The following is a 25,773-nucleotide window of genomic DNA, read 5'->3' on the forward strand; positions in this document are numbered from 1 at the left end:
CAATACTTTCTGAAATGGGAAATAACAAAAGTGCTAACCATAATTAAAAGGAAGAACTATCGTTGAAGAAATTAGATAACAATGTGAAACCTGCACAAAGTTATGACATGGTTCGCTGTTTGAAGTACTAGTTGATGGGATTATATTGTGTATTAGTAAATAGCTGAAGTCGCGAGCCTTCCTTGTTAACTTTAGCATACGGATCAAACGTTATATAACGTTAGACCTAGCGAGTACATTTTAGCTGGTGTTATGGGTTACTTGTTTAGGGTGTCCATATAGCTTTTTAATGTTTACTTCAACAGACCCCATTGTAAAATGGAACGTATTCGAGTTTATCTGGAGAATCTGAAGCAAGGACTGCAAATTGATGTCCTGAGGGAAGTTGGACGTCAATACCCTGTCTTTTGCTTTCTTCTGGTTTTCATGTTTTCATCAACTATACTTCTTAATAGGTAGGTTTTGTTGACATACAGTGGATATTTGTTCATGTGGGATATCGAATGTTTTGACTCAGTCATAATGTCACTTGAAGTACCTGTAGTTAAAGTTCTCTTGCTCATTCTGGAGTGTTAGTTCAGCATCCTGTCTAAACTCATAATTTCAGAATGTTTCTTTTTTAGTTCCGGTATTAACCAGACATCTAGCTATATGTGTCTGACCAGGTTTTTCTTCCAGGTATCTCCACATTCTGATGGTGTTTTGGTCCTTCCTGGCTGGAGTGATTACATTCTATTGCTCCCTCGGCACAGAATCCCTCCTGCCCAACATCCTCTTCACCATGAAGCCCAAGAACAAAGTAAGTTGAATGTTAAAAACACTAAAACCAGTAGTTGGAGGGCAATGCAGTGTCACTCCAGTGGTGAAGTGACTCAGTTGCTTAACTTTTCTAACGGTCAGTTCCCATTTGTCAGTGGGATATCCAAAAGTACGTTTTGTAGCTTTAGGATCTCCCTCTATTTCTACAGCAGCAGGAGCAACAGGAGCTGTTTCCATTGGGACACAGCTGTGCAGTGTGTGGGAAAGTAAAGTGCAAACGTCACAGGTATGTCAGCACACCAGTGATTTTAGGGTTGACTCATAACCCGCAGTCCCTGCGCCTGCGTGTTAAGGGTCATTAAATATTGTGTAAGTAAAGGGCGGGTTGCGGCCAGGTTTTATAAAGAGAAAACAATGCATAAAAAATTCATAATGTATCATTATTGTACAATTCATCTCTATAGGCTACATTGAGGTTTTTCTTAATTTATTTTTATTTTTGGTGTTAGGCCCTAAAGCTTAGGTTTATACGCACTTAGGCTTATAACTATGTGCGCCAAATACACTTCAATTGCCAAAACTTTTCTGCCCAAGTTCCCAAAAGCATAACGTTGATCCACTGATGCAAAGAGGACTTTGTCACAGTTTAATTCAATAATGAAAGCTGAGAAATGGAGAGTTGAAAATAAAGAGAAGGGTGGGTCAGAACAATAGCCTAATGTTTTGGACAGTCACAGGACAGGGTCATCAAATATGGCACATGAAAGGAACTGTACTGTTCAGATGGGTTAAATATAATACTAACTGAAATATGGACATTGACTGTAGGTCTATAACCTCTCACATAGCCTAATATAATATTAACCGTAAAATCATACACCAAATGTACATTTTGACTCTGGAGAGAATAAATGCGTGTAACGGCTCTCATGTGGCACATCGACAAAGGACACAGTGCTGTTCTCTTTTAACGGTTTATTCTCCAAAGTTGAACAACTCTTGCACATACATACACAACACTGTGTAAACTTCAGAACAACTGCAAACCCACCTAGCAAAGTTGAACAACTCTGGCTGGATGCTGCGTGATCATGTGCATATATACAGTACCAGTCAAAATGTTGGACACACCTACTCATTCAAGAGTTTTTCTTTATTTTTACTATTTTCTACATTGTAGAATAATAGTGAAGACATCAAAACTAGGAATTAACACATATGTAATCATGTAGTAACCCAAAAAGTGTTAAAACAAATAAAAATATATTTGAGATTCTTCAAAGTATCCACCCTTTGCCTTGATGACAGCTTTGCACACTCTTGGCATTCTCTCAACCAGCTTCACCTGGAATGCTTTTCCAACAGTCTTGAAGGAGTTCCCACATATGCTGAGTACTTCTTGGCTGCTTTTCCTTCACTCTGCGTTCCAACTCATCCCAAACCATCTCAATTGGGTTGAGGTCAGGTGATTGTGGAGGCCAGGTCATCTGATGCAGCACTCCATCACTCTCCTTCTTGGTCAAATAGCCCTTATAAAGCCTGGAGGTGTGTTGGGTCATTGTCTTGTTGAAAAACAAATTATAGTCCCACTAAGCGCAAACCAGATGGGATGACGTATTGCTGCAGAATGCTTTTACCATGCTGGTTAAGTGTGCCTTGAATTTTAAATAAATCACAGAGAGTATCTCCAGCAAAGCACCATTACACCTCCTCCATGCTTCACGGTGGGAACCACACATCTGGAGATCATCCGTTCACCTACTCTGTGTCTCACAAAGACACGGCGGTTGGAACCAAACATCTCAAATGTGGACTTATCAGACCACAGGACAGATTTCCACCGGTCTAGTGTCCATTGCTCGTGTTTCTTGGCCCAAGCAAGTCTCTTTTTCTTATTGGTGTCCTTTAGTAGTGGTTTCTTTGCAGCAATTTGACAATGAAGGCCTGATTCACACAGTCTCCTCTGAATAGTTGATGTTGAGATGTGTCTGTTACTTGAACTCTGTGAAGCATTTATTTGGGCAGGTAACTAATGAACGTATCCTCTGCAGCAGAGGTAACTCTGGGTCTTCCTTTCCTGTGGCGGTCCTCATGAGTGCCAGTTTCATCATAGTGCTTGATGGTTTTTGCGACTGCACTTGAATAAACTTTCAAAGTGCATTGACTGATGTTCATGTCTTAAACTAATGATGGACTGTCGTTTCTCATTGCTTATTTGAGTTGTTCTTGCCATAATATGGACTTGGTCTTTTACCAAAGAGGGCTATCTTCTGTATACCACCCCATACCTTGTTACAACACAACTGATTGGCTCAAATGCATTAAGAAGAAAATAAATTAAAGCTGTCAAGGCAAAGGGTGGCTATTTGAAGAATCTCAAATATAAAATACATTATATTTTGGTTACTACATGATTCCATATCTTATTTCATACTTTTGATGTATTCACTATTATTCTACAATGTAGAAAATAGTAAAAATACAGAAAAACCCTTGACTATTAACCCAACAAGCTTCCCCCAGCTCTTCAAGTGTCTGATGGCTGTAACTGTTTCTCTTACTCTTTCCCTTTTTGAAGGCCTGCGTTGTCTCTCCACATAGAATAGCACACGAGAAAGGGTCCTATCGTTGAGTTGCTCATCACAAAGCTCCTTCTCAGAGTAGGCAGGTAAGGTGTCTTGACCAGGAGATATCAGTTGAGGTAAATGATGCACGTGTTCTAGCTCCTGTTTCCTAGTTGTCATGTGACGAGTATGGCTGATGTATTTGCTGCCAAGGACTAAGAACACATGTAAACAGACATGGAAGTTCTGTGAGCTTACACATTTGGGGCTGCCTTTGAGATCACTTGACCTCCTGAAGGCATCTTGGACTGAAGTGTTTGACACTGCCTGAACGTCACTAAGGAGTTTTTCCATTGGGCTCACAAAGCAGTCTGTTGCGAACAGCTTTGATAAAGGGCACTCGACTTTAGCATTAGCAACCATATTCTGAGGACCTGGCACGTACTTAATGTCAAAATCATAACTGGCTAACTTGGCCACTCTGCGTTGCGCGCAACAGTCCAGCGTCAGCTTGGTCATAATGTGAGTAAATGGATTGTTGTCAGTCCAAACAGTAAAGACATGACCTTTCAACCAGTGACTGAACTTGTCACAGATCGACCACTTCATTGCCAGGAACTCTAACTGCTAAGCTGGGTAGTTCTTCTGAGACAGACAAGGACTTGCTAGCAAATGCAATGGGTCTGGCACAAGTTTCTCCATCTTGCAACTGTGACAGGACAGCACCAATGCCGTCCATGGACGCAGCTGTCGATAACATGAACAGGCGGGAGAAGTCAGGATGTGCCAACACCACCGTGTCTACCAGAGAGGTCTTACATTTTTTGAAGGCCTTCTCATGTTCAGGTGTCCAGTCTGCGACGCTCAACTTTCGACGCTGAGGAGTGCTTTACTTTCTGACGACCCTTGGGTTTTCTCTTTGATCCAGTCAATGAGAAGAGGTTTGGCTATTGCGGAGAAACCAGGCACAAAGTGTTAGTAGTAGTTTACCATGCCAAGGAATGACCTTAACGGTTTCTGTGAAGGAGTCACCATCAAATTCCATCAGATCACCAATGCTTATCTTAGGGATGCTGTCGGCTTTATTAGAATCTGTAGACACACCATTTTCATAAATTATATGACTTGACAGACTTCCTGAGAAAAAGCACTTCTATGGGGCCAACTTCATGTTGTGACCATCTCCAAGGGTTCGAAGGCCGTCTTCTCGTCTGGGCCAAAGACCAACAGATCATCCAAGTAACACAGCAAACACATGAAGTTCTGATCTCCGAAGATACTGGCCATCATGCGCAAGAAGCTTCCAGGGATGTTACAGGAGACCCTGACGTAGACGGTTATATTCAAAGAGCCCCATTGCTGTTGTGAAGGCTGTATACTTCCTGACATCTTCGTGCAGTGGCATGTTATAGAACCCAGAGGTGAGATCCATTGTGCTGAAGAGAGAGTTGCCGCCGAGCGCAGCCAAGAAGTCCATCTAGTGCGGGAGAGGATGTGCATCTTTCAGGGTCTTCTTGTTCAACCAGCGGAGGTCTGTACAGATACGAAGGTCTCAATTTGTCTTCTAGACTAGCACCAGGGGAGATGCTTACTCGCTTGTCGATTTCCAAATTAGATCTTTTTCCCCCTTCTCACTCAAGACCTGGCGCATCTTCTGGTATTGACATGGAGGCACTCTTTGGAACGGAAGCCGGAACTGTCTATTGTCGGTCCTGCGGATTCTGTGAACAAATCCTTTAGCTTCTCTACAATCAAGATGGTGACGTGAAAAGATATCCTCATAGCGCACTACTAGGTCAGCCAGTTGACTCTTGCACTTCTCATACACATCACGGGCTGAGGTCCAAAGCACTCAACTCCAGCAGTCTTAGCTTCTCTTCCGTGGAACGTGTCTCTTGTGGCCCGTCACATCGGACTCAGACGTGGCTTGAGGACAGCTGACCAGGTGGACTACACTGTTCTGGTTCGGTGACTTGTATGTCCTCCATTGCTACACATGGGAAGATGTCTGCAAGCTTTACATTGCGCTTCAGCCACACTGGACAGCCAGACGTGTTGATCAGCTTCAGTGGGACCCATCTGTCTCCCCACACAGGCGTAACAATCCTTGCCAACATGATCCCCCATAGTGCTGAGCGAGACGTAGTAGGTTCTGTCATCACCGCGCTGCCAGGAGACGCAACAGTGGTTTTTGTTTAGCTTTTCCCAAACCAGATACTCGCGACCACGGTCAAGGCAAATGGCTGAGTTACATCTCACTGTTCCTATCTCGTTAGAGATGTTGTCGCCTCTCCAGTGGTTGATTCCAGCTAACATGGTGAGAAACTGCTCAGATTCCATGTCGTCTGTGATGCAGGGGGCCGAGACTGCTTTCCAATAATTGTCACATTGTTTTGATTCACGGAGGATGTGCTTGATCACGTTGGTTTCCAGTATTAGTTCATCATGTTGACCTTCTACTACCAAAGTTGGAACAACCATCTTGCATCCATAGACTTCAATGTTTGTTGAATGCAGACTTAGGCCTCATAAGGCGTCCTCCACAGCCAACAAGTACGACATCTGAGTTAAACTGGCTTTTCACCTACCCCAGCATCTATAAACTTCAGCTTAGCCATCTCACTCATTGTGCACGCCATTGACCCACTGTCAAGCTTAGTACCGAGAGTCACTTTGTTACCAACAGGTGTGTAAAACAGACTTTTGCTTCTTCCTACTATATGTGTGTTCTGGTACACAACATATCCAGTCATGTCATTAGAGTCTTTGGCTGACATGTATAGAGCTTCGGCATTGGGAGTATCTTCATCTTTACCTGTACTGCCTCCCTCAAAACACAGACTGGCTAGTTTTCCTCAGCCGGACTGGACTGTGACAAAAGCCTTGGGCATGCATCTCTCGTGTGACCAGGAGTGAAACGGAGGAAGCACATACACTCTCCCTTGCAATGAGACTGTGTTGAGTGCCTAGTATCATTACACACCCTGCAGGCCTGGTCACTGGTACGATGTTGAGACCTTGGGTTGTGTGCAGGGGGGTTGTGTTCACGGGAACCACTTTTGTCGCTGCACTTTCTCCATCATTAGTTCCAACATGTCCATCTCATCTGGCTGCTGCTGTGCATTGAACCAAGGCAGGAGTTATGGAAGTATTGCAGGAGGATGGGGTAGATTAGATCTAGGTTCTGTTTGATGTCCAACGACTCTTCACTACATCCCTGGCTTTTCCCATTAACCTGCTCATGATCTCTTCTGCTTGATCAGGCACCTCACATCTTTGCTTTTTGAAATAGTCTGTCATATCAACCCAATCCTGAACTGTGTACCCGCGCTCCTAACACGATCAGCTAATGACTGATATATCCCCACTCCCCGACCATGAAACCCACTGGACATTGCATTGCTACCTGTATGTTTGCCAAACCAAACACCCCTCCCCTTGGCAATAGTAGGAGTAATAAAATCTTCAACTATTTCACTATCAGTTGAAGATTTGTGAGCCCTGACACCGCCCTTGGATGAAACAAATTAAATGTCAAAGAAAAAGTTAAAGAAAAATTGACAGAGAAAATAAAAACTGGAAAAAACACAACACTGAAATGACAAAACAGCAGCCCTATGGCATGAAACAAAAAATCTGACCAGAAGAGCACACTTGATCTTCACTTCCCCCGGTGATCTGCGTCAGGCTGATCATGAGGATCATCCGGGTCACGGCACCAGTGTAACGGCTCTTGTATGGCTCATCGACAAAGGGCACAGTGCTGTTCTCTTTCACGGTTTATTCTCCATCAAATTTGAACTCTTTGATGGATCTGCAAATACATTCACAACACTGTGTAAACTTCAGAACAACTGCAAACCCACCTAGCAAAGTTGAACAACTCTGGCTGGATGCTGCGTGATCATGCGCACATATACAGTACCAGTCAAAAGTTTGGACACACCTACTCATTCAAGAGTTCTTCTTTATTTTTACTATTTTCTACATTGTAGAATAATAGTGAAGACATCAAAACTATTAATTAACACATATGGAATCATGTAGTAACCTAAAAAGTGTATTTTATATTTGAGATTCATCAAAGTAGCCACCCTTTGACTTGATGACAGCTTTGCATACTCTTGGCATTCTCTCAACCAGCTTCATGATGTAGTCACCTGGAATGCGTTTCAACTAAAAGTTGTGCCTTGTTAAGTTCATTTGTGGAATTTCTTTCCTCAATGCAGTTGAGCCAATCAGTTGTGTTGTGACAAGGTAGGGGTGGTATACATAAGATAGCCCTTTTTGGTAAAAGACCAAGTCCATATTATGGCAAGAACAGCTCAAATAAGCAAAGAGAAATGACAGTCCATCATTAGTTTAAGACATGAAGGTCAGTCAATGCGGAACATTTCAAGAACTTCAAGTGCAGTTGCAAAAACCATCAAGCGCTATGACGAAACTGGCTCTCATGAGGACCGCCACAGGAAAGGAAGACCCAGAGTTACCTCTGCTGCAGAGGATAAGTTCATTAGAGTTACCAGCCTCAGAAATTGCAGCCCAAATAAATGCTTCACAGAGTTCAAGTAACAGACACATCTCAAAATCAACTGTTCAGAGGAGACTGCGTGAATCAGGCCTTCAAGGTCGAAATGCTCCAAAGAAACTATTACTAAAGACACCAATAAGAAGATGCTTGCTTGGGCCAAGAAACAAGAGCAATGGACATTCGACTGGTGGAAGTCCAGTTTGGAATTTGGAAGTCCAAATTTTGAGATTTTTAGTTCCAACCGCCTTGTCTTTGCGAGACGCGGAGTAGGTGAACGGATGATCTCCAGATGTGTGGTTCCCACCGTGAAGCATGGAGGATGTGGTGTGGGGGTGCTTTGCTGGTGACATTGTCGGTGATTTATTTAGAATTCAAGGCACACTTAACCAGCGTGGCTACCACAGCATTCTGCAGCGATACGTCATCCCATCTGGTTTGGGTTTAGTGGGACTATCATTTGTTTTTCAACAGGACAATGACCCAACACACCTCCAGGCTGTGTAAGAGCTATTTGACCAAGATGGAGAGTGATGGAGTGCTGCATCAGATGACCTGGCCTCCACAATCACCCGACCTCAACCCAATTGGGATGGTTTGGGATGAGTTGGACCACAGAGTGAAGGAAAAGCAGCCAACAAGTGCTCAGCATATCTGGGAACTCCTTCAAGACTGTTGGAAAAGCATTCCCTGTGAAGCTGGTTGAGAGAATGCCAAGAGTGTGCAAAGCTGTCATCAAGGCAAAGGGTAGCTACTTTGAAGAATCTCAGATATAAAATATATTTAGATTTGTTTTAACACTTGTTTGGTTACTACATGATTCTGTATGTGTTGTGATGTCTTCACTAGTATTCTAGTATTAGTATTCTAGTACACTAGTATTCTAAAATAAAGAAAAACACTTGAATGTGTAGGTGTGTCCAAACTTTTGACTTGTACTGTAAGCCTATCTAAATTGGTCTTATAAAAAGAAAATCCCACACCCCTGTCAAAAAATTGTTCCGACATCTCTTACTGTGCAGCACAATTTCTATACTTGTGGGTTAGGGTCGGGAGCAGGGCTCATTTTCACTTTATCACATAGTCTGGCAGTTGCAGATGGGTTATTAGCAATTGTGTGCAGGTGGGGTGAGCAAACGGCTGACACGCGCATCACTACAGCTCACCACTCACGTTTACATTGTGAATGCTTAAGAATAAATCTTGTGTTTAGCAATGAACAGCAGTGGCATTGATGAGTAACATGCCAAGAAGGATTTTTGCCCCATTGGTTAGAGGTGCATCTGGAGTTAATCTGCCATCTAGTGGACACAAGATTACGGTTACATTAACACTATGCGATTGTGAATTGTCAGATTAATATAGCGTAATAGTTTGAATATAACCTTTACATGCTTTGCAAGAAGAACGATTTCCCTAATAATCCTGTTTACATGGACACATCTGAAATCAGGCTACCTGATGGCAGAAAATCGCCAATCAAAATAAGTTCTACCACTGTGACCATGTTATTTTTGGGAAGCATTTCACATTGAGTTCGGACATATAAAGTTTGTTTGTGAGAACTACTTCTAAGACGCATACATTCAGTTGTTCCGAACTCACTTCACTCACGCTTGAGGAAGCTCGCTCAGCTGGTGTTAGCACATGCGCAGATCAAATACACGGCTGGAACGACGATTTTAAGGTGTTTACATGTCCTAATAATTTGAAAGATTGCTCAGAAAACCAGGTGATTTAATTGTATGCTTACTTTGATTTTGACCGTATGCCGATTTAAGATGAGCAGAGTAAGACGTTTACTTGACTTGCGTAATCTGCCTACTGCCATAATCAGTTTATTATTGAATTATTACTTTGCATGTAAACTTATGTGCTGCACAGGACCGACTGACACATTCACACATCGCTATGCCATTAATTGCTTGCAAATTATTGTGTGATAAATATATGACTGAATTGTGATTTGAAATGTAAAAATACAATTTTTAAATCTTGAAATATAGTGTCCTTCACAGACCAACATTACTCCTAGAAAACTATCAGCCATGGTTGGACTTGAAAGTCTACTCAAAAGTGGATGCTTCTATGTCAGAGGTAGAGTAATGGGTCATTTCAAAGATATAATTTTAATTTTGAAAATCACAAATGCAATTAATAATTATTGATATTTGGCCCTTAGTTGCTCGAGTTGGTTCTGGAGAATTTTGTATATCCCTGGTACAGGTGAGTAGTTTCTACCACAGTTTTGAACGATTTAACTTGGGTTTTCTGTCTGGATTTTGGAATGCGTATTTCATTATGCTTTTTATTACTTTACTTTATAGGGACATCACCGATGATGAGGCATGCGTAGATGAACTGAGAATGACTTTTCGTTTCTTTGCATCTGTGTTAGTTCGACGCGCTCAGAAGGTGATATATAGTTCTGTCTATTCATCTCTTTCACCCACATTCTGTTCTCCGAGTAGTAACCTTTGTCAAGAAACCTTAGCATATATTAGAGTTGTTGTATGTCATTTGAATCCACATATTGCTAATGGGTAATACCGTGTTAATGTGCTGTGGCTATTTTTCAGACTCTATGCTAACTGTGTAATTGTTTCACACAGGTTGATGTCCCCTCACTTATTTCTGGCAAAATGATGAAAGCTGCCATGAAGCACATTGAAATCATTGCAAAGGCCAAACAAAAAGGTTTACAATTTGTTTTGTAGATTTGCATGTTTTCATTCTCACAGTAGTATTCTGCACTGCACGATGTTGGTCAATAAAGAAAACAAAATGTGTACTGGCTGTGCAAGGTTTAATACTCTGTGTGTGTGTTCTAGTGAAGAACACTGAAGGTTTGCAGCAGGCTGCTCTGGATGAGTATGGCCCTGACCTGCATGTTGCTCTGCGCAGTCGCAGAGAGGAGCTGCTTTATCTCAGGAAGGTGACGGAGATGCTCTTTGCCTATCTCATGCCACCCAAAGCTACTGACTGCAGGTAGGCCCACCCAACCAGGCAGTCCATGCACCTCTGTCAGTCAAAATCGTATATATTTTATCATTCTTATCACTATCTTGTTATCAAAATGATAGACATTTAACTGTTTATTATTGATCTTAACCACTAAATATACTGAGTGAACATTTTTTCTGTCAGATCTTCCTCAAGGAAAAACGGAGAACTCTACTGTTAAATACATTTGACATAAGGCACTTTATCTGAATCCTATGTCTTCCTGATTGTCAGATCTTTAGCTCTGCTGATGCGAGAGGTCATGGTAGGGTCTGTGTTCCTCCCCACCTTGGACTTCATGGCTGATCCTGTAAGTAGAATGTTGTGTGCTTAGTGATATAGGATATGAATACGAACGGATATAAATGAGCAGAACATATACTTCTGGAATGGTAGCAATTTAACTGAGCGGTGGTTGACATATTCCATCTTATTGATGCATTCCTCCTGTTGCTTTTCAGGATACTGTGAACCACATGGTTCTAATATTTGTTGATGACTCTCCAGTAAGTAAATTGGGCACTTTACCAAACCTCATGTGGAAGCATCATGCTGTAATGCATTTGTGATTTATTCCTCAAATTGTTTCCCCAGCCTGAGCTGGCCATGGATCCACCATCTGCCCTGGTTCCATTCCTGCAGAAATACGCTGACCCTCGTACCAAGAAGACATCTGTAAGTACCGTAATTTCTGGACTATTAAGCGCACCTGAATATAAGCCGCACCCACTGAATTAAAAAAAATATATGTATTTTGTACATAAATACGCCGCACATGTCTATAAGCCGCAGGTGCCTACCGGTACATTGAAACAAATTAACTTTACACAGCCTTTAAACGAAACACGGCTTGTAACAAAAATAAATAGTCTTTTAAACGAAACACGCCTTGTAACAAAAATAAAAAAATAGCAGTAAACAGTAGCCTACCAAGAAAGTCTGCTCTCTGTGTGTTGACCCAGGCTTCAAGCTCATTTTCTAGTTCGGGCCATTTGGTTTTCTTCCCTCTGAAAGCTTTTGTTGTCTTTTTGCACTGAGTCAGTTCCTCACGCTGCTGTTTCCAACGTCTTATCATCGACTCATTAAGGCCAAGCTCCCGTGCAGCAGCTCTAGTTCCTTTTCCAACAACCAGATCGATCGCCTTCAACTTGAAAGCTGCATATATGCATTTCTCCGTGTCTTTGCCATGATGAGGTTGACAAAATGACTACCGTAATCAGAATGATGGGAAGTTTGAGCGCGCTCGATTTACGTCACATTATGTGACGGTGCTCAGTTTTTTGGCGGCATGAATCTTGTGAAAGCGGGAAAAATCCATAAATTAGCCGCGTCATTGTATAAGCCGCGAGGTTCAAAGCGTGGGGAAAAGTAGCGGCTTATAGTTCGGAAATTACGGTACTTAGTACCTTCGGCATTTGGAACAGAAAGCCCTTGTTAGTTATGTATCCATTCCACTGACAATTAATACCTGTACTACTGTACCCTCCTAGTTCTAACAAGCACAATTAGAAAGGTAGTCAGTGAACTAAAACAGAAGACATGACAAAATTAATAAAAATGAAGGCAATAGTTAAAGTATTGGTTTAGAGTTTTGCATGGACAAGCACAGTTTCTGAACTCTGTGGCTGTCCTCCGGCCCGTGGATTCCCAGGTGCTGAAGCTGGAGCTGAAGGAGATCCGGGAGCAACAGGACCTGCTCTTCCGCTTTATGAACTTCCTGAAGCAGGAGGGGGCCGTGCAGGTTCTTCAGTTCTGCCTCACTGTGGGTAAGGACAGCACTACTTTCAGAGATCCTCATACAAGGCTATAAAAGGCATTTTGTTTGCCTCCTACCACGTTCTCACCCCATAAAATATTTTTTGAATTGAGTTGTTTGTCATGAAAGAAATACATTTGTACTGCCATCTTTCCTGCATGCTACTCCCATATTGAGAGGCATGTATATTGAAGACCATAAGTCCATGATGACACAGAATAACCATAGCCAGTGATGTCTAGAGAGTAACAACACTCAACCCCACTTCTCTTTCTTTATTAGTGTGCTTGCTGAAGGCAAGACACTATATTTCTTATTCGACTTCTTCAGGCCCACTTTAGAGCTTAAAAGATGTAAGCTATTAACACGAAACCAGATTGCCCCAGTTTAGATTGTTTGAGAAAATATTTTTGATGGCATTTATACTTTTTTTACTACTGAAACATTTAAATGAGCTCCCAATTAATTTCAATCGCAAATAAACGGCCCATAGACTAAAATGGTTTAAAAAATATATAATAATCTAGACCTATCAACCCTTTTACTGTTTAAGCTATAAACTCCAAACCAACATTGATATGTTCAGACTGACCCTACTTAGATTGCTTGTCAAAAACCTGTTGATACTCTATATACTTTTTGAACTATAACCATTTAAAATGTGTATACATAATCATGGGTTTGAATGAGATTCAAAATGTGCCCCTCTGTATGTGTAGCCCATTTATCTGATGATGTCTGGTCAAAAAGAGTATGATATTGTTGTCGCCTAGGGCTGTTGCGATGACTGTATTACCGCCACATCGGCGGTCACGAGTCAAAAGGCAGTCAAATTCCACGTGACCGTTTAGTCACGGTAATTAGGCTTCTCCAAGTTCTAATGATGCTGATGGTCATTAGTAGCCTACCAAACTTGCTAACTGCCTGGTACTCAGCACTCTATTGTCCCTCTAATCACTCTGACATCAATGCAAACGTGTTTGAAAATCTAATCAAACATTTCAGGAGAGCCCATGAGCTCCTGTTGCACAACATTTCTATAGGCTATGCAATTGCACGAGAAAACAGTGATGGCCTCTATTTTAAAAAGAGGAGCATCCCATCTTTCTATAGGCTAGGCCTACTATATTTATTTCTCAACTTTCCTAATATTAAGCACATTGTTTATCTTTACAACAGGAGTATAGCCTACCTGGCTGGCATTTAAAATGAACCATGGGAAAAGCGCCCTCCATTCGCTACTTAAGTGCATAGATGACATGTATTTTTTACCGCTGCCTCTGTTTCGAGACAGGTGCATGATATTGGGCCATTCTAAATCAAAACACATTTTACACATATATTATTTAGTACATGTAAAGACAAGATTAAGTCAAGAATAGTCTGATGGGTGGCAATATTAGCCTATATATTATCACTTCTGAATGATGCCCAGCATAAGAAACTGCCTTCCCCCCGACTTTTTCTAATCATAGTCGCACACATCCTGTAGCCTAGCCCATAGGCCTATATGTTTGATTAGGTTTGTATCACAACTAAAGTGGCCAAATAACTTCTAAAAATGATGCACATTAATCTGCTTTACAAGGGGTTTAGAGCATACATAAGTAGCGCATTAGTTTCAAGTTTGGGGAAGATCATTTTCACCATAAAAATGCACCTTTATAATAAAAGCATTACATACATAATCACATTTGCGTCACTTTTGATAATGGTTTTTTCCCGCTAATGGAACATAAGCGCTTATAGCCTACTGTCATGTGCGCATTGCTGCGCTTATAATGTGAAGAAATAGCCGGATATTTCTAAATGTTCTGATCTGTTGCGTCAGCCACATTGCTAGTGGTTGTATTAATTTGTGATCTATTGCATCCCACAACTGTCCCAGACTATGTTTGGAATATTTATTTCTCGCACAGAATTGAATATGTCGACTTTTGTACTATGGGGGATAGTAGATTGACATAGGCTAGTGCTTTTACTGTTCGTTAGGCCTACTCATCTTGTTGGCTGACGAAAAGTAAATGTGGACAGTTCTTTCAATATGCACCTCGAAATTGGATAAGGACGTGCGCAGTTGCGTCCCGGATGTGTCGGTCTTCACTTGTAGCCTGTGAGAAAGACCCAATCATGTGATGGAGAGCCATGTGAGTGAGCGGTGCTTAGGAGCGTACAGCAGTCAGGGCACAATGGCCACTGGCCGCAAAAGGCATGTCTTTTTTACGGTGCATTACGGACACAAAGGGGATGCCGGCGTGAAATTCAAGGCATTATCAAGTGCTTGTCTAATTGTGAATGAGAGACTAATGAAGTGTGTACAGCTTGCGCAAAAAAACAAAGCAGAGCTCATGCCTTTCAAGCGACTTTTTTCAAATCATTAGTTGCATCATGCAGCCTTACAATGTATTAAAAATCTAAACATATAGCCCAACATTTGTAGAACAACTAAAGTTACATTAATAACTCTAAATGAAGCATATAGGAGTACCTCATTTATATTAAGCGCTCAACACAGAATAGCCGCATGTGCGCACGCCCTCAAATCGTTTGGGAAAAATATTGATATTTTGTTTAGCTTTGTTTAATTGTATTCTTCATACTATAAAATAATGCCATGGAATTATAAGCAAGTCTTGTTTACTAAATGAACTAGTGTAGCCCACAGCCATTTGGCATAGCCAGTTCAGGACCTAACATAAGGACAACTCAAGAGTATGCTATTCTGTTCTTCTGAAATAGACTAGATGTTCTTCATATCATGCTTCTTTAGACCTATATTACATGGATTTATTAGACTTTATAAGGCTATGTGTGGAAGCCAGGAGATGCTAAATGTGTATGTTAATATACGGTCAATTACTGTGAGCCCGACAGTTATTTGCTTGACAATCACAGGCTGACTGAATTTCGTGACCGCCACAGCTCTGTTGCCGCCCGTAGCATTGAATGCAAGGAATGCCAGCTAGCATTTGTTCTCCCTTGATAATCAATTATACAATAATAGGCAATCAGCTTTGAGCTAAACTGAGTGAGCTCAGCTGTGAATAGAACTATCAAGGGAAGCCAGTTTGGATTTGGCTTCACACCAATCACATCAAGCCAAACTTAATTGGCAGAAAAAAACTTGAATTGTTGCATCTCGTTGTGTTGTCCTCCGGTGGCTAGCTAGCTAGCTGAAATTGGCCCTTTCCTAAATTAGCCATGGACGGAGGTAGGAATTTCGACTTGTGGCTTTACTTACTTCTCTGTACTGGCCAGTGATTATAATCCAACCATAAATTCAAACATTGTGCCTGAGAGGATGGAAGTTCAATATGTAGTAGGCTAATCGTTGCCCATGAAGTCAGACTACCCAGCAAGCATTTTAGCCAGGTAGCCTAGGACAACAAAAACTTAGTGTGTACTGTATGACAATCATAGACCGTTTCGGCAACATGAAAGAGAGGAGGATGACATTGGCGTTTTTCTACACGTAGGGTGAGTCAACATGTTTTTTTTACTTACTTACATACACACACGTGCACACACACATCAGTACCATGGACAGCCACATATCTAGCTTATGTTGATTGGACTAAATTGTTTTTGAAATCTTTTAGTTGTCACTGTATTAGACTAAGCATAGGTGATTTGATGATGTTGAAATGGTGCTGGAATAGTGGAGGCAGCTCCCTGTTTTCTTTGCGACTTGTGTTAACCCTACGGTGTTCTAAATCAATAGTTGTTTAGTAGTCTGAAAATGTCGGAAACATTAACTTGCTTAACCATGCTGTAGGTCATGTAACTGTTTGTTACATGCAATATGTTTTGTGGACTTCACCGGACAGATGTTGCTCTCTGGTTTTGTGTTGAAACAAAGGTGTGGTTGAATTTATTCTGCCACTGTGCCTTATTGTCTCGGCCTTTAAGCCTATATATCAGGGTCGCAAGGCATATGAACTAACAGGTTATAGAACAAACAACGCAAGTATCACAACACAGGTCGTAATATGGCTTTTTCCCCCTGGCTTGGCTTCCCCAGTGATTTTACCCACGCACCGCTACTGTGAATTTGGAAGTTTTATAAAACATTGATCAATCAAGTAACACTTTAACAGCATTCATCTACTTTTCCTTCATGTCATTCCAGAAGAGTTCAATGATAAGATCCTGTGTCCGGAGCTGAGTGACTCTGAGCTGCAGCGCCTGCATGGAGAGGTGCAGCACCTCTATGAGACCTACTGCCTGGAAGAAAGCATCGACAAGATCAGCTTTGACCCCGTCATCATCGAGGAAATACGAAACAGTAAGCGCTGCTAGATTCTCAGTACACAATCATCGTTCAACATAGTGTGACGTGCGCCGCCTTTTTCAATCAGATATGTGCTATTTTCTCAAAGTCCACAAACCTTGAAAATATATATGACTTGCTTTTTAATTTTAAATTTATTTTACTGCACTCTGTCATAATTGGCACTAGTTGCACAGGGGCCGTACGAGGGAGTGGTGAAGCTGCAGACCATGCACTGCCTGTTTGAGGCCTATGAGCATGTGCTGTCCCTGCTGGAGAGCGTCTTCACCCCCATGTTCTGCCACAGCGATGAGGTGAGCCCAAGTACAGCACTTACACTGTACTATACTATCGTCTGTGTTCTAAATTGCACATAGGGCAAACATACAATGACAGAGTCAAACGATATACAAAAGCAAGTTTCGGTATACAAAAGCAAGTTGACAAATGGATAATATTTTCCCTCATTTATAGCTCTCTTTCTCTCTGCAGTATTTCAGACACCTTCTGAGGGGGGTGGAGTCTCCAAAAATGGACTCCAGAATGAACAGGTTTGTGCTCCTGATGGCAATGACTACATTGGAAAGATGTCTAATGTTACTCTAAGCTGAAGTGTTTAGTGTAGTTAGTTTTCTAGTTTTTTGTTGTTGTCATATAATATAGTCCACAAATGTTCCCTTTACATCTAAATAGAGACTTAATTGGAGAGCTTTAATATTCTTCCAAACAGAAGTGTTAAGACTAGTTTCATTATGTCGTTCATGTAATACACAGAATGCCTCCAAGTCTATATCAAGTTCACATCAACACTACATTAGGGTGGTGTATTATTTTTGGCCCCAGTAACAGACCTGTTGACGCCCACCACATCCCCACAAAGGGCACTGAGGCTAATTTATACTATTTGTGGGCTGGTCCTGTTTATCCTGGCATCCTGTAATTCATTGTGCCTATTATTCCAGGAATAGTCTGAGTTTGGATGATATGAGGTGAGTATGTGTTTTGAAGGATGCAGGCCAAGCTAATGTCCCTCGGCTGGCTGCCGTTGATTTAGCTGCATGCAAGAAATGCGACTTAATATGCCCAGAATGAAGTGAAGGAACCAAAATTTGCCTGAGAACAAAAGCATTGTGGGGCAATAAGCACTTGTCTTCAGTAGGCTTTTGCAATCTAGTGTTTGTATGTGTTTTTGTATTGACTTACTCTTTACCGTGTCGAATTGCTAAAACTGAACAAGATTTGGGGTTATAGGCCTATGTACCATTTTGGATAGATGCATTGGTCTTTATTTTAGTTGCACCTTTGAATATACAAAGTCGTGAGTGCTTGAATGGAGGAAGAGGAGAACGATGGCGTTGCCCATAGCCCCATTACTGATCTCTTCTCATGCCTTTTCTCTCTTGGTCTATCTATCCATGTCTTATGTGAGTGTCCATAGTTTTCTTGTGCATAACAGCTGCCCGACCAAGTCCCCCTTTTTGGGGCAGTGTTGAAGGGCCTCAATTTCACGCCATCTCTCTTCAACCCTCATTGGTTGTCCCCAATATTTAGTCTGTACTAACTTTCCCATCCAACATTTCAAACTTCTATTGACATATGGCTAGCTATGAGCCTCAGTCTGTAAGCATGGACTCCTGTAATACACAACTTCAAAGTACCTCATCTGTTTTCGTCTGTCCGTTAGTTGAATGTGCAGCGCTTCATAATGTGTGCTCTCGTTGTTCAGCATGGCATTTTGACATGAGGCAAGGCTGCATTAACATCAGACGTTTGCATAAGTGGCCTCAACAACTGTTGACAGGAACACATGCAGTTGCACACAGCTCCCTTTCCGACTCTCCGTTTCCTAGTTGGTGTGTTCACTTGTGTTGTTCACGCATATGTTTTTGTGTGTGCCTGTGAAGGAACATCTCAAAACGGGGGGAGTCCTTCGGGATAAGCAGGATCGGCAGCAAGATCAAAGGTGTCTTCAAAAGCACTACCATGGAGGGGACTATGCTGCCGTACGCCATGGTCAACGCTGAAGATGAAGTGGTGAGCGCTTCCCCTCCAAATGGCACTTTATTCCTGATATAGTGCAATACTTTAAAACTGACACCCAAAGAGAAACCAATATCACTTCCTCATCCTCCACTATCTGTATATGAATAGGTGGTTTTCATGTTTATTATCACCAAAGGGTTTATTTTTTAGCTAAGTACAATTAAAGGGGCGTTCTGCTATTGGTACATACATTTTTTGACTTTTATGTAAATTATATGATTCTAGAAGAATATAACTTCTAAGTGCCTCATGAGCTTAGTTCAACTGTCGTCCCACACCTCCCATGTGTTGCAGATTGAGGAGGCCACTATGGTGGTGGAGGATAACACCCCAGTGGAGGCTTGCAGTACTTCAGGAGTCCTGAGGAACCTGTCAGCCTGGAGCATCACCATCCCCTACGTTGATGAGGTCAATAGGGAGAGGGTCCCTGTGTTCTGTATCGAAGTGGAGCGCAACGACAGGAAGGAAGGTGAGGGCACAACCAAAGATGTTTATGAGTTAGTCCCAAATGGCACCCTATTACCTACATAATGCACTACTTTTGATCAGAGAGTCCTGGTCAAAAGTAGGGCACTAAGTAGTAGGGCTGGGGGATATGGCCTAAAGATAGTTTTGGGTGATTCAAGATATATCGGGGTTGTGTGGTATACTGGTATGAAAGTGAATACCGGTATGACGTTGTGCCATGATGTGGATTTTGCCATATCATGGTAAATTAATAAATGTATGAAATAAGGCGTTTTTGTTTTGTTAAAAATTTCACGTCGAGTGATACAGCCTAGTGGGCTAGTTCAAATAGTTTTATCTTTTACATAGCTTCTTCTTTTTAGCAAAGTAGGAGCATGGACGTTACACGCGATCTGCCTGCCAATCAAAGTCAACAAACAAACATGCAAGCAAACATTTAGTGAAGTAAACTCCTTTCGTTAGCAAAAGTGTCTGAAACTCAAGCGCAAAAGTGTAAGCAAGCATTGAGGATGACTGAAGAAGAGGAAAATAATGCTATTGAGGTTGATTTGCAGGACGACGAAGAATTGGTTCAAAAAAAGGGGGCCTCTGTCGTTTGGAACTGGTTTGGCTTTAAGATATCGGACCTCAACCAACAAACAGTATTGTGTAAGTTGTGTAGACGCATTGTGCAAGCCAAAGGTGGAAACACCAGCAATCTTTTTCACCATCTGAAAACCCTGCATGTGCGCGAATATGAAGAATCTACCAGAATGCGTGCAACAAACCCCCGGAGCAGCAGAGCAAGTCTCAAGACGTCTTCAAGCCAGACCCGCACTCAGCTATCACTCAACGCATCAATCATTAGTGGTAATCCCTATGACAAGAAGTGGAATGAAATAACGAATGCAATTACGTATCACACAGCGAAAGACATGGAACCAAATCAAACTGTGGAGAAAGACGGTTTCAGAAAGTTGATTCGAACTCTAGGCCCAAGATACGAGATCCCGAGCAGTAAATAATTCAGCAAAACACGTCTACCAGAACTCTACACAGAATGTCCGGGCAGAGTTGACAACGAAATCCGTGACGCTGCATTCTTCTCTACCACAGCCGATTTATGGTCAAGCTCGACCAACGAGCCATACATTGACAACAACTGGAAGCTGCAAAGCAAATGCCTTCAGACCTCTTATTTCCCAGACGACCACACCAGAGAAATAATTGCAGCTGGGCTGAGGGGAGGCACTTTCAACCTGGGGCTTGAAAGAGTCGCGTCAAGTATGTATGACTACTGACAGCGGATCGAACATGGTCAAGGCATTGGAGCTGAACAAATGGACAAGACTAGGGTGTTTCGGACAGAGGCTACACATTGCTATTGGTAAGTTTCAACATCCAAAACACACAATGCTAGGTAGACAAATAACGTAACTTATAAACAACAATTTAAAATAACTATTGTATTCCTTATCTGTTTGAAGTTATTCTAGACTAGACTGCCTGTTCCTTATTATATGTTAAGCCGAATATATATATATATATATATATACATACACACAGCTATGCAAATCTATAATATTTGTAAATGTGTGCAATATCCAAACATTTCATGGATTACATTGCTTTTATTTAATATTGATACGTTAGGCTATGGTTTCAATATATTAATTTTTCTTCTCTCTTTCAATAATAAATAGCCTACTCAATAAATGATCCCATTTTCTAAAGCAACATAGCTCTCAATCACAACAGTTGTATGTAAATCTATATATGGATTAAATGTGTAATTATGTCCAGTGTCCATGCTGTAAATTGTTGTAATTACAGCAGATGCAATGTTATTTCTATTGAATAATTGTGACTCATATGTAAATCTTTTTCACCTTTTTATTTTTCAGAGAGGAGAGTCCAAAACGAACCTTGGGTTTCCCAGGCCACAGGAGTGTGCAAGAAAGTGGTCAGCATTTTTTCCTACGGTTGGAAGAAGCAGAAGGCCCTGACAAGTACACAGGATAAACTGAGCCTGCCCCTCCACAAGCTCATCACGGAATCCCCATCTGTATCTCGACTGCAGATGATGGAAAGAGTCCTGGTGCAGGAAAAGGCCGTCACACAAGTCCTGGCAACAGACAAAAAACACGTCACCCTGCACCCTCCTGGCAAGACAGCGAGGTCTTTGAATCCATCACGGCAGCACCTCCAGGATTTCACAGGATTTTTAGAATGTTATTTATTTAACCTTTATTTAACTAAGTCAGTTAAGAACAAATTCTTATTTTACAATGACGGCCTACCCCGGCCAAACCCTCCCCTACCCCGGACAACGCTGGGCCAATTGTGTGCCGCCATGGGACTCCCGATCCTGCACGGGATCGAACCAAGGTCTGTAGTGACGCCTCTAGCCCTGAGATGCAGTGCCTTAGACCGCTGCGCCACTCAGGAGCAAATGTCCTGTCAGGAGAGACATACGTGAGTGTGTCGTATCTGAAGCCGGTCCTCCATTTGTTCAAGACGGAGGTTCTGAAATCAAATGATGGCGATGACCGGCGATGTTATGCGGAAAAAACACTGCACTTCTTATATTTGGCAGGAAAAAGTAAAAAAAAAAAAACTACAATTCTTTAAATCCTGAGTGCATTAACAATTTTTTTTAAATTTTACTGCATATTTATTTAACTCGTATACCTTTTATGTTTCATGTTTGCACAGGTTTACCACAGAAGTAAAAAAATATATATACAAAAATGTGTAATGCCCCCTTTCTGTTTTTATAAGGTTCAAAGCAATATTTTGTAATTTATTAAATTTGAAGGGCTCATGAAATGTTTTTTGTTTACAGTATATCGTTATCGTCCGGACAGTGGAAAATATCGTGATATTATTATTTTTTCATATCGTCCACCTCTACGATAAATATCTTGATTATTTTTTTTAACGTTTAAATAAGCTTTGTTGCACAATTAAAGGTCAAATACACTGCATTTCAAACAGTCAGCAATAATCGAATGAATTCAGGGCGTATAAAATTATACCTAGGCTAAAATATAAGCCTTCTACCATAAGCTTTCTATTTGCTTGCTAATAAGGTAGAACAGTTTAACTATTATGAATACACCCTCCTGTCCGTCTCAACTGTTTGAACAGCATAGCCTGTTCACTTTGTTCAGTTGTTGAAATCAAGTGGCTTACCTGGATAAGAAGGTGCTTATTTCTCAGAATGACAATGAGTTGCCAATTCCTTAAATATTATGCACATTGCACATGTATATAAAAAAAAAAAGACAAGACAGCTAGTATATAAGTCTGTGGCTAAAATGCTGCTAGCAGTAGCGCGTCAGAAACTGAGCATGAATTTTCCATGATCATGTTTATTGATACTCCCGTTTTAGTAGGGTCTGCTCTGTTATGAATGTTGGGAGTTGAGACATATAAAAAGAGTATCGTTCTCCTCTATTACAGAAAAATAATGTCTTAAGTATTTCGGTGTCCATATGACCGATTCTGTTGGCCCAAACCTCAAATGCAAATAGCAAGTTTTAATAGCTTGTTGTCAGAGAGCAAGAAGTTATCGTTTGTCGTTGTTGTGCGTGGCATGGGGAGGGGCTTAGTGTCTGTGTGCGAGTGAGAAGGTGCACAGAAGGAGCGAAGGAGATGAGACCAAAAATACATAAACGCTCATAAAAACAGGGGAAAAAATGTACTTTTGATTCTTGCGATACAAGCATTTGGAACATCGCGCTAAAACATAAATTCAAATCAATCCAATTAATTCTATATATCGGCCTACCTACTATGCAGGAAATAAAGTGCCATTTGGGAAGCAGCCATACATTTGATGATTATTGACAGTTGGGAATGGGAAATATAAAACTGCAATATTGATGTTGGTTTTCAATTCTGTTGATTCTTTAGCGGTTTTCTCAGTGGGGCATGAAACGGAGAACTGGTCCATCTTCAGAAGATACATGGAATTCTACGTTCTAGAAAATAAACTCACAGAGTTCCATGGTAAGATGTCACTTATACTTTCTCACACATTTCAACAGAGGAAGTGTACCTTTTTTGGCTTTATTTCAGTCCTGTGGCTGGTGGATGCTGACAGAACTTTTGTTTCCTTTTTTGACACTATAAATGTCACTAGTAAATTGACCTTGTTCTCTTTTGCACAGGCTCATTTGCAGATGCACAGCTTCCCTCCAAAAGAATTATTGGACCAAAGAACTATGAGTTCTTGTCATCCAAAAGGGAAGAATTTGAGGAATATTTGCAGGTAATGATTCATAGGCCTGTTGCTCTGCATAGTGTGCAGTAACAGTAGTGCATTCAAGGCTTTACAAAAAACAATAAAATGACTCTAATATATCTTCATCTCTCTCGCTTTTGGTGAGTCCTGTGCGTGTGTGCATATGCGTATTTGTATTGTGTGTGTGTGGTGTGTGCATCTATGCGTGCATCCGTGCCTGCATCCATGCCTTTATCTGTGCGTGTGTTGGGAACAGAGACTGATGCAGCACCCAGAGCTAACTAACAGTCAGTTGTTGGCAGACTTCCTATCGCCTCACAGCATGGAGTCTCAGTTCATGGACAAGATGTTGCCTGATGTCAACCTCGGTATGGAGCATTTTCACATTCACATTCACACAGTACATCAATAACATCTATGGAACATTTTCTAACACATTCATACATTATGACACGAGGAGGGCTGAAGATGCCCTGGAGAAGTACATGTTCTGGGTCCCAAATGCCACCCTATCCTCTATATAGTGCACTACTTTTGACCATGCATTCATACAGAATTTATAGGGCTGAAAATGCCATGGTGAAATACATGAGAAATTCATCATTGATTAGCTATGTAGCTCCACGTGGATCTGTATTGATTTTATTCCTTCTCAGGTAAAATATTCAGGTCTGTCCCTGGAAAAATTATAAAAGAGGTAAGGCATTTTTCCAATGTGCTTTTAATAGTAGAATATCTCTTGGAGTTCCGGCCAATACCAATATATCAATGTTATAGTTAATCTCTGAGACTAAATTTAACTGGAAAAGGAAGTAGATATGATCAGACAATATTCCGGCTCAGTCGACTGATATTAATCACAATGTTCTGTCTTTGCTTTCCTCTGCATCTCTGCCTGCCAGAAAGGACAGAACCTGGAGCCCTTCATCCAGTCCTTCTTCAACTCCTGTGAATCTCCCAAAGCCAAACCTAGCAGACCAGAGATGACCATGCTCAGCCCTACTGCTGAGAAGAACAAGAAGGTGAGGCTAGGGTTGCACAATTCCCCAAAGTAACCAAAACATTTTTCCTAAAGTAGGGTCACGTTTTACCTTTACAATTACTGTGCGTGCCAATGGTGCAAAACTCCCCATTTGCCCTGGGACCACGTACACACGTACACACTTCACAGTGAACACTGATTGTATACATCCATCCCATCAATCTCAGATATATCTAGGGATGTGTCCTGCTTCAGTGGACAACCTTGACCAATGTTCCCTCTAAGGCTTGTTTTGAGATCAAAGCGAGAGCTGCATGTAGCCACATGTGCACATTTGTTCATATCCTTTGCTAGTTAGGGAGTTATTAGCCTAGTTATAGATAATTTGTAGTCAGCAATGGGGGAGTGATTGCTTCCTACAAGAGCATCTTTGAAAAGTGAGTCAGGTAAAAAGCTTTTTCTTGTCTTAAAGGGGCAGTGTTGTATTTTGAGACAGGCTTGAATAAGCTAAGTAGCCAATAGGCAAAGTGTAGCATAATATTTTTGATTCTCTATAATAATGATATGGGAACAAGAATACATTTTATTTTGTAAAGTGGTTTAATTTTCAGTCACCTTCCTTGTCTAAAGGACAACTGCATAAACAGGTTAATGTCAAGCCCTACATTTTTTTTCCAAAAGTGTCCTGGAATGTGGGCCTACATTGAACACCAAACATTGCCTGCTACTGTAGGCTGAATGATAGAACAGCTATTTCTGTGTTAAAATGTTATGGGATGAATTTACTCCATTTTTTTGATGGTAGGCCCTTCTGATAGGCCTACATTATGATCAAATAGCCACAGTAGCCTACTTGACCTCTGTCTGAAACTAACTTAAAGTGGGTACAGCCTCAGTGTTCACAGTAAACGAACGCTGGAAGTTGCACTGCATTTTCACAACATACAAGCTTGCGCTCAGCAGACCTGAAATTTGCTCAGTGCCGAAAAACATTTGAAGGAGCATTGGCCTTGACCCCAACTAATAAATTAAAACCATTTCTCTTAACTCTCAGGCGTTTTTACAAATGACCCCACGATGAATGCTGGAACCAAATATTTTAGTGTCTTCCGTTTAAAAAAAACAACATTTTTGTCACAGTGTCAAATACTTAGCCCTGCCCTTTGACAGGA

General features: G+C 41.3%; 1 protein-coding gene across 7 annotated transcripts in view; it reads left to right on the top strand.

The window, feature by feature from the left end:
- The first annotated feature begins 318 nt into the window (after positions 1 to 318).
- Positions 319 to 25,773, top strand: part of LOC139582260 (sorting nexin-14-like) — a 30,148-nt gene continuing 4,693 nt past the window's right edge. For 2 of the 7 annotated variants that reach the window (XM_071412266.1, XM_071412267.1), the window contains exons 1-23: positions 319 to 455; positions 679 to 799; positions 969 to 1,045; positions 9,858 to 9,948; positions 10,034 to 10,077; positions 10,179 to 10,266; positions 10,464 to 10,548; positions 10,683 to 10,839; positions 11,089 to 11,164; positions 11,316 to 11,360; positions 11,449 to 11,529; positions 12,506 to 12,620; positions 16,740 to 16,895; positions 17,070 to 17,194; positions 17,373 to 17,431; positions 17,843 to 17,869; positions 18,785 to 18,914; positions 19,218 to 19,392; positions 23,289 to 23,384; positions 23,546 to 23,646; positions 23,876 to 23,987; positions 24,276 to 24,316; positions 24,522 to 24,641. In XM_071412266.1, the coding sequence (XP_071268367.1) occupies positions 319 to 455; positions 679 to 799; positions 969 to 1,045; positions 9,858 to 9,948; positions 10,034 to 10,077; positions 10,179 to 10,266; positions 10,464 to 10,548; positions 10,683 to 10,839; positions 11,089 to 11,164; positions 11,316 to 11,360; positions 11,449 to 11,529; positions 12,506 to 12,620; positions 16,740 to 16,895; positions 17,070 to 17,194; positions 17,373 to 17,431; positions 17,843 to 17,869; positions 18,785 to 18,914; positions 19,218 to 19,392; positions 23,289 to 23,384; positions 23,546 to 23,646; positions 23,876 to 23,987; positions 24,276 to 24,316; positions 24,522 to 24,641 (2,259 nt within the window). Of the gene's footprint in view, positions 456 to 678; positions 800 to 968; positions 1,046 to 3,401; positions 3,428 to 9,857; positions 9,949 to 10,033; positions 10,078 to 10,178; positions 10,267 to 10,463; positions 10,549 to 10,682; positions 10,840 to 11,088; positions 11,165 to 11,315; positions 11,361 to 11,448; positions 11,530 to 12,505; positions 12,621 to 16,739; positions 16,896 to 17,069; positions 17,195 to 17,372; positions 17,432 to 17,842; positions 17,870 to 18,784; positions 18,915 to 19,217; positions 19,393 to 21,274; positions 22,106 to 23,288; positions 23,385 to 23,545; positions 23,647 to 23,875; positions 23,988 to 24,275; positions 24,317 to 24,521; positions 24,642 to 25,773 lie in introns of those variants that run through there. The other 5 variants (XM_071412269.1, XM_071412270.1, XM_071412271.1 and 2 more) reach the window with 5 other exon arrangements.

The sequence above is a fragment of the Salvelinus alpinus genome, chromosome 8, assembly GCF_045679555.1.
Source record: "Salvelinus alpinus chromosome 8, SLU_Salpinus.1, whole genome shotgun sequence".
In the NCBI taxonomy this organism is placed as follows: Eukaryota; Metazoa; Chordata; class Actinopteri; order Salmoniformes; family Salmonidae; genus Salvelinus; species Salvelinus alpinus.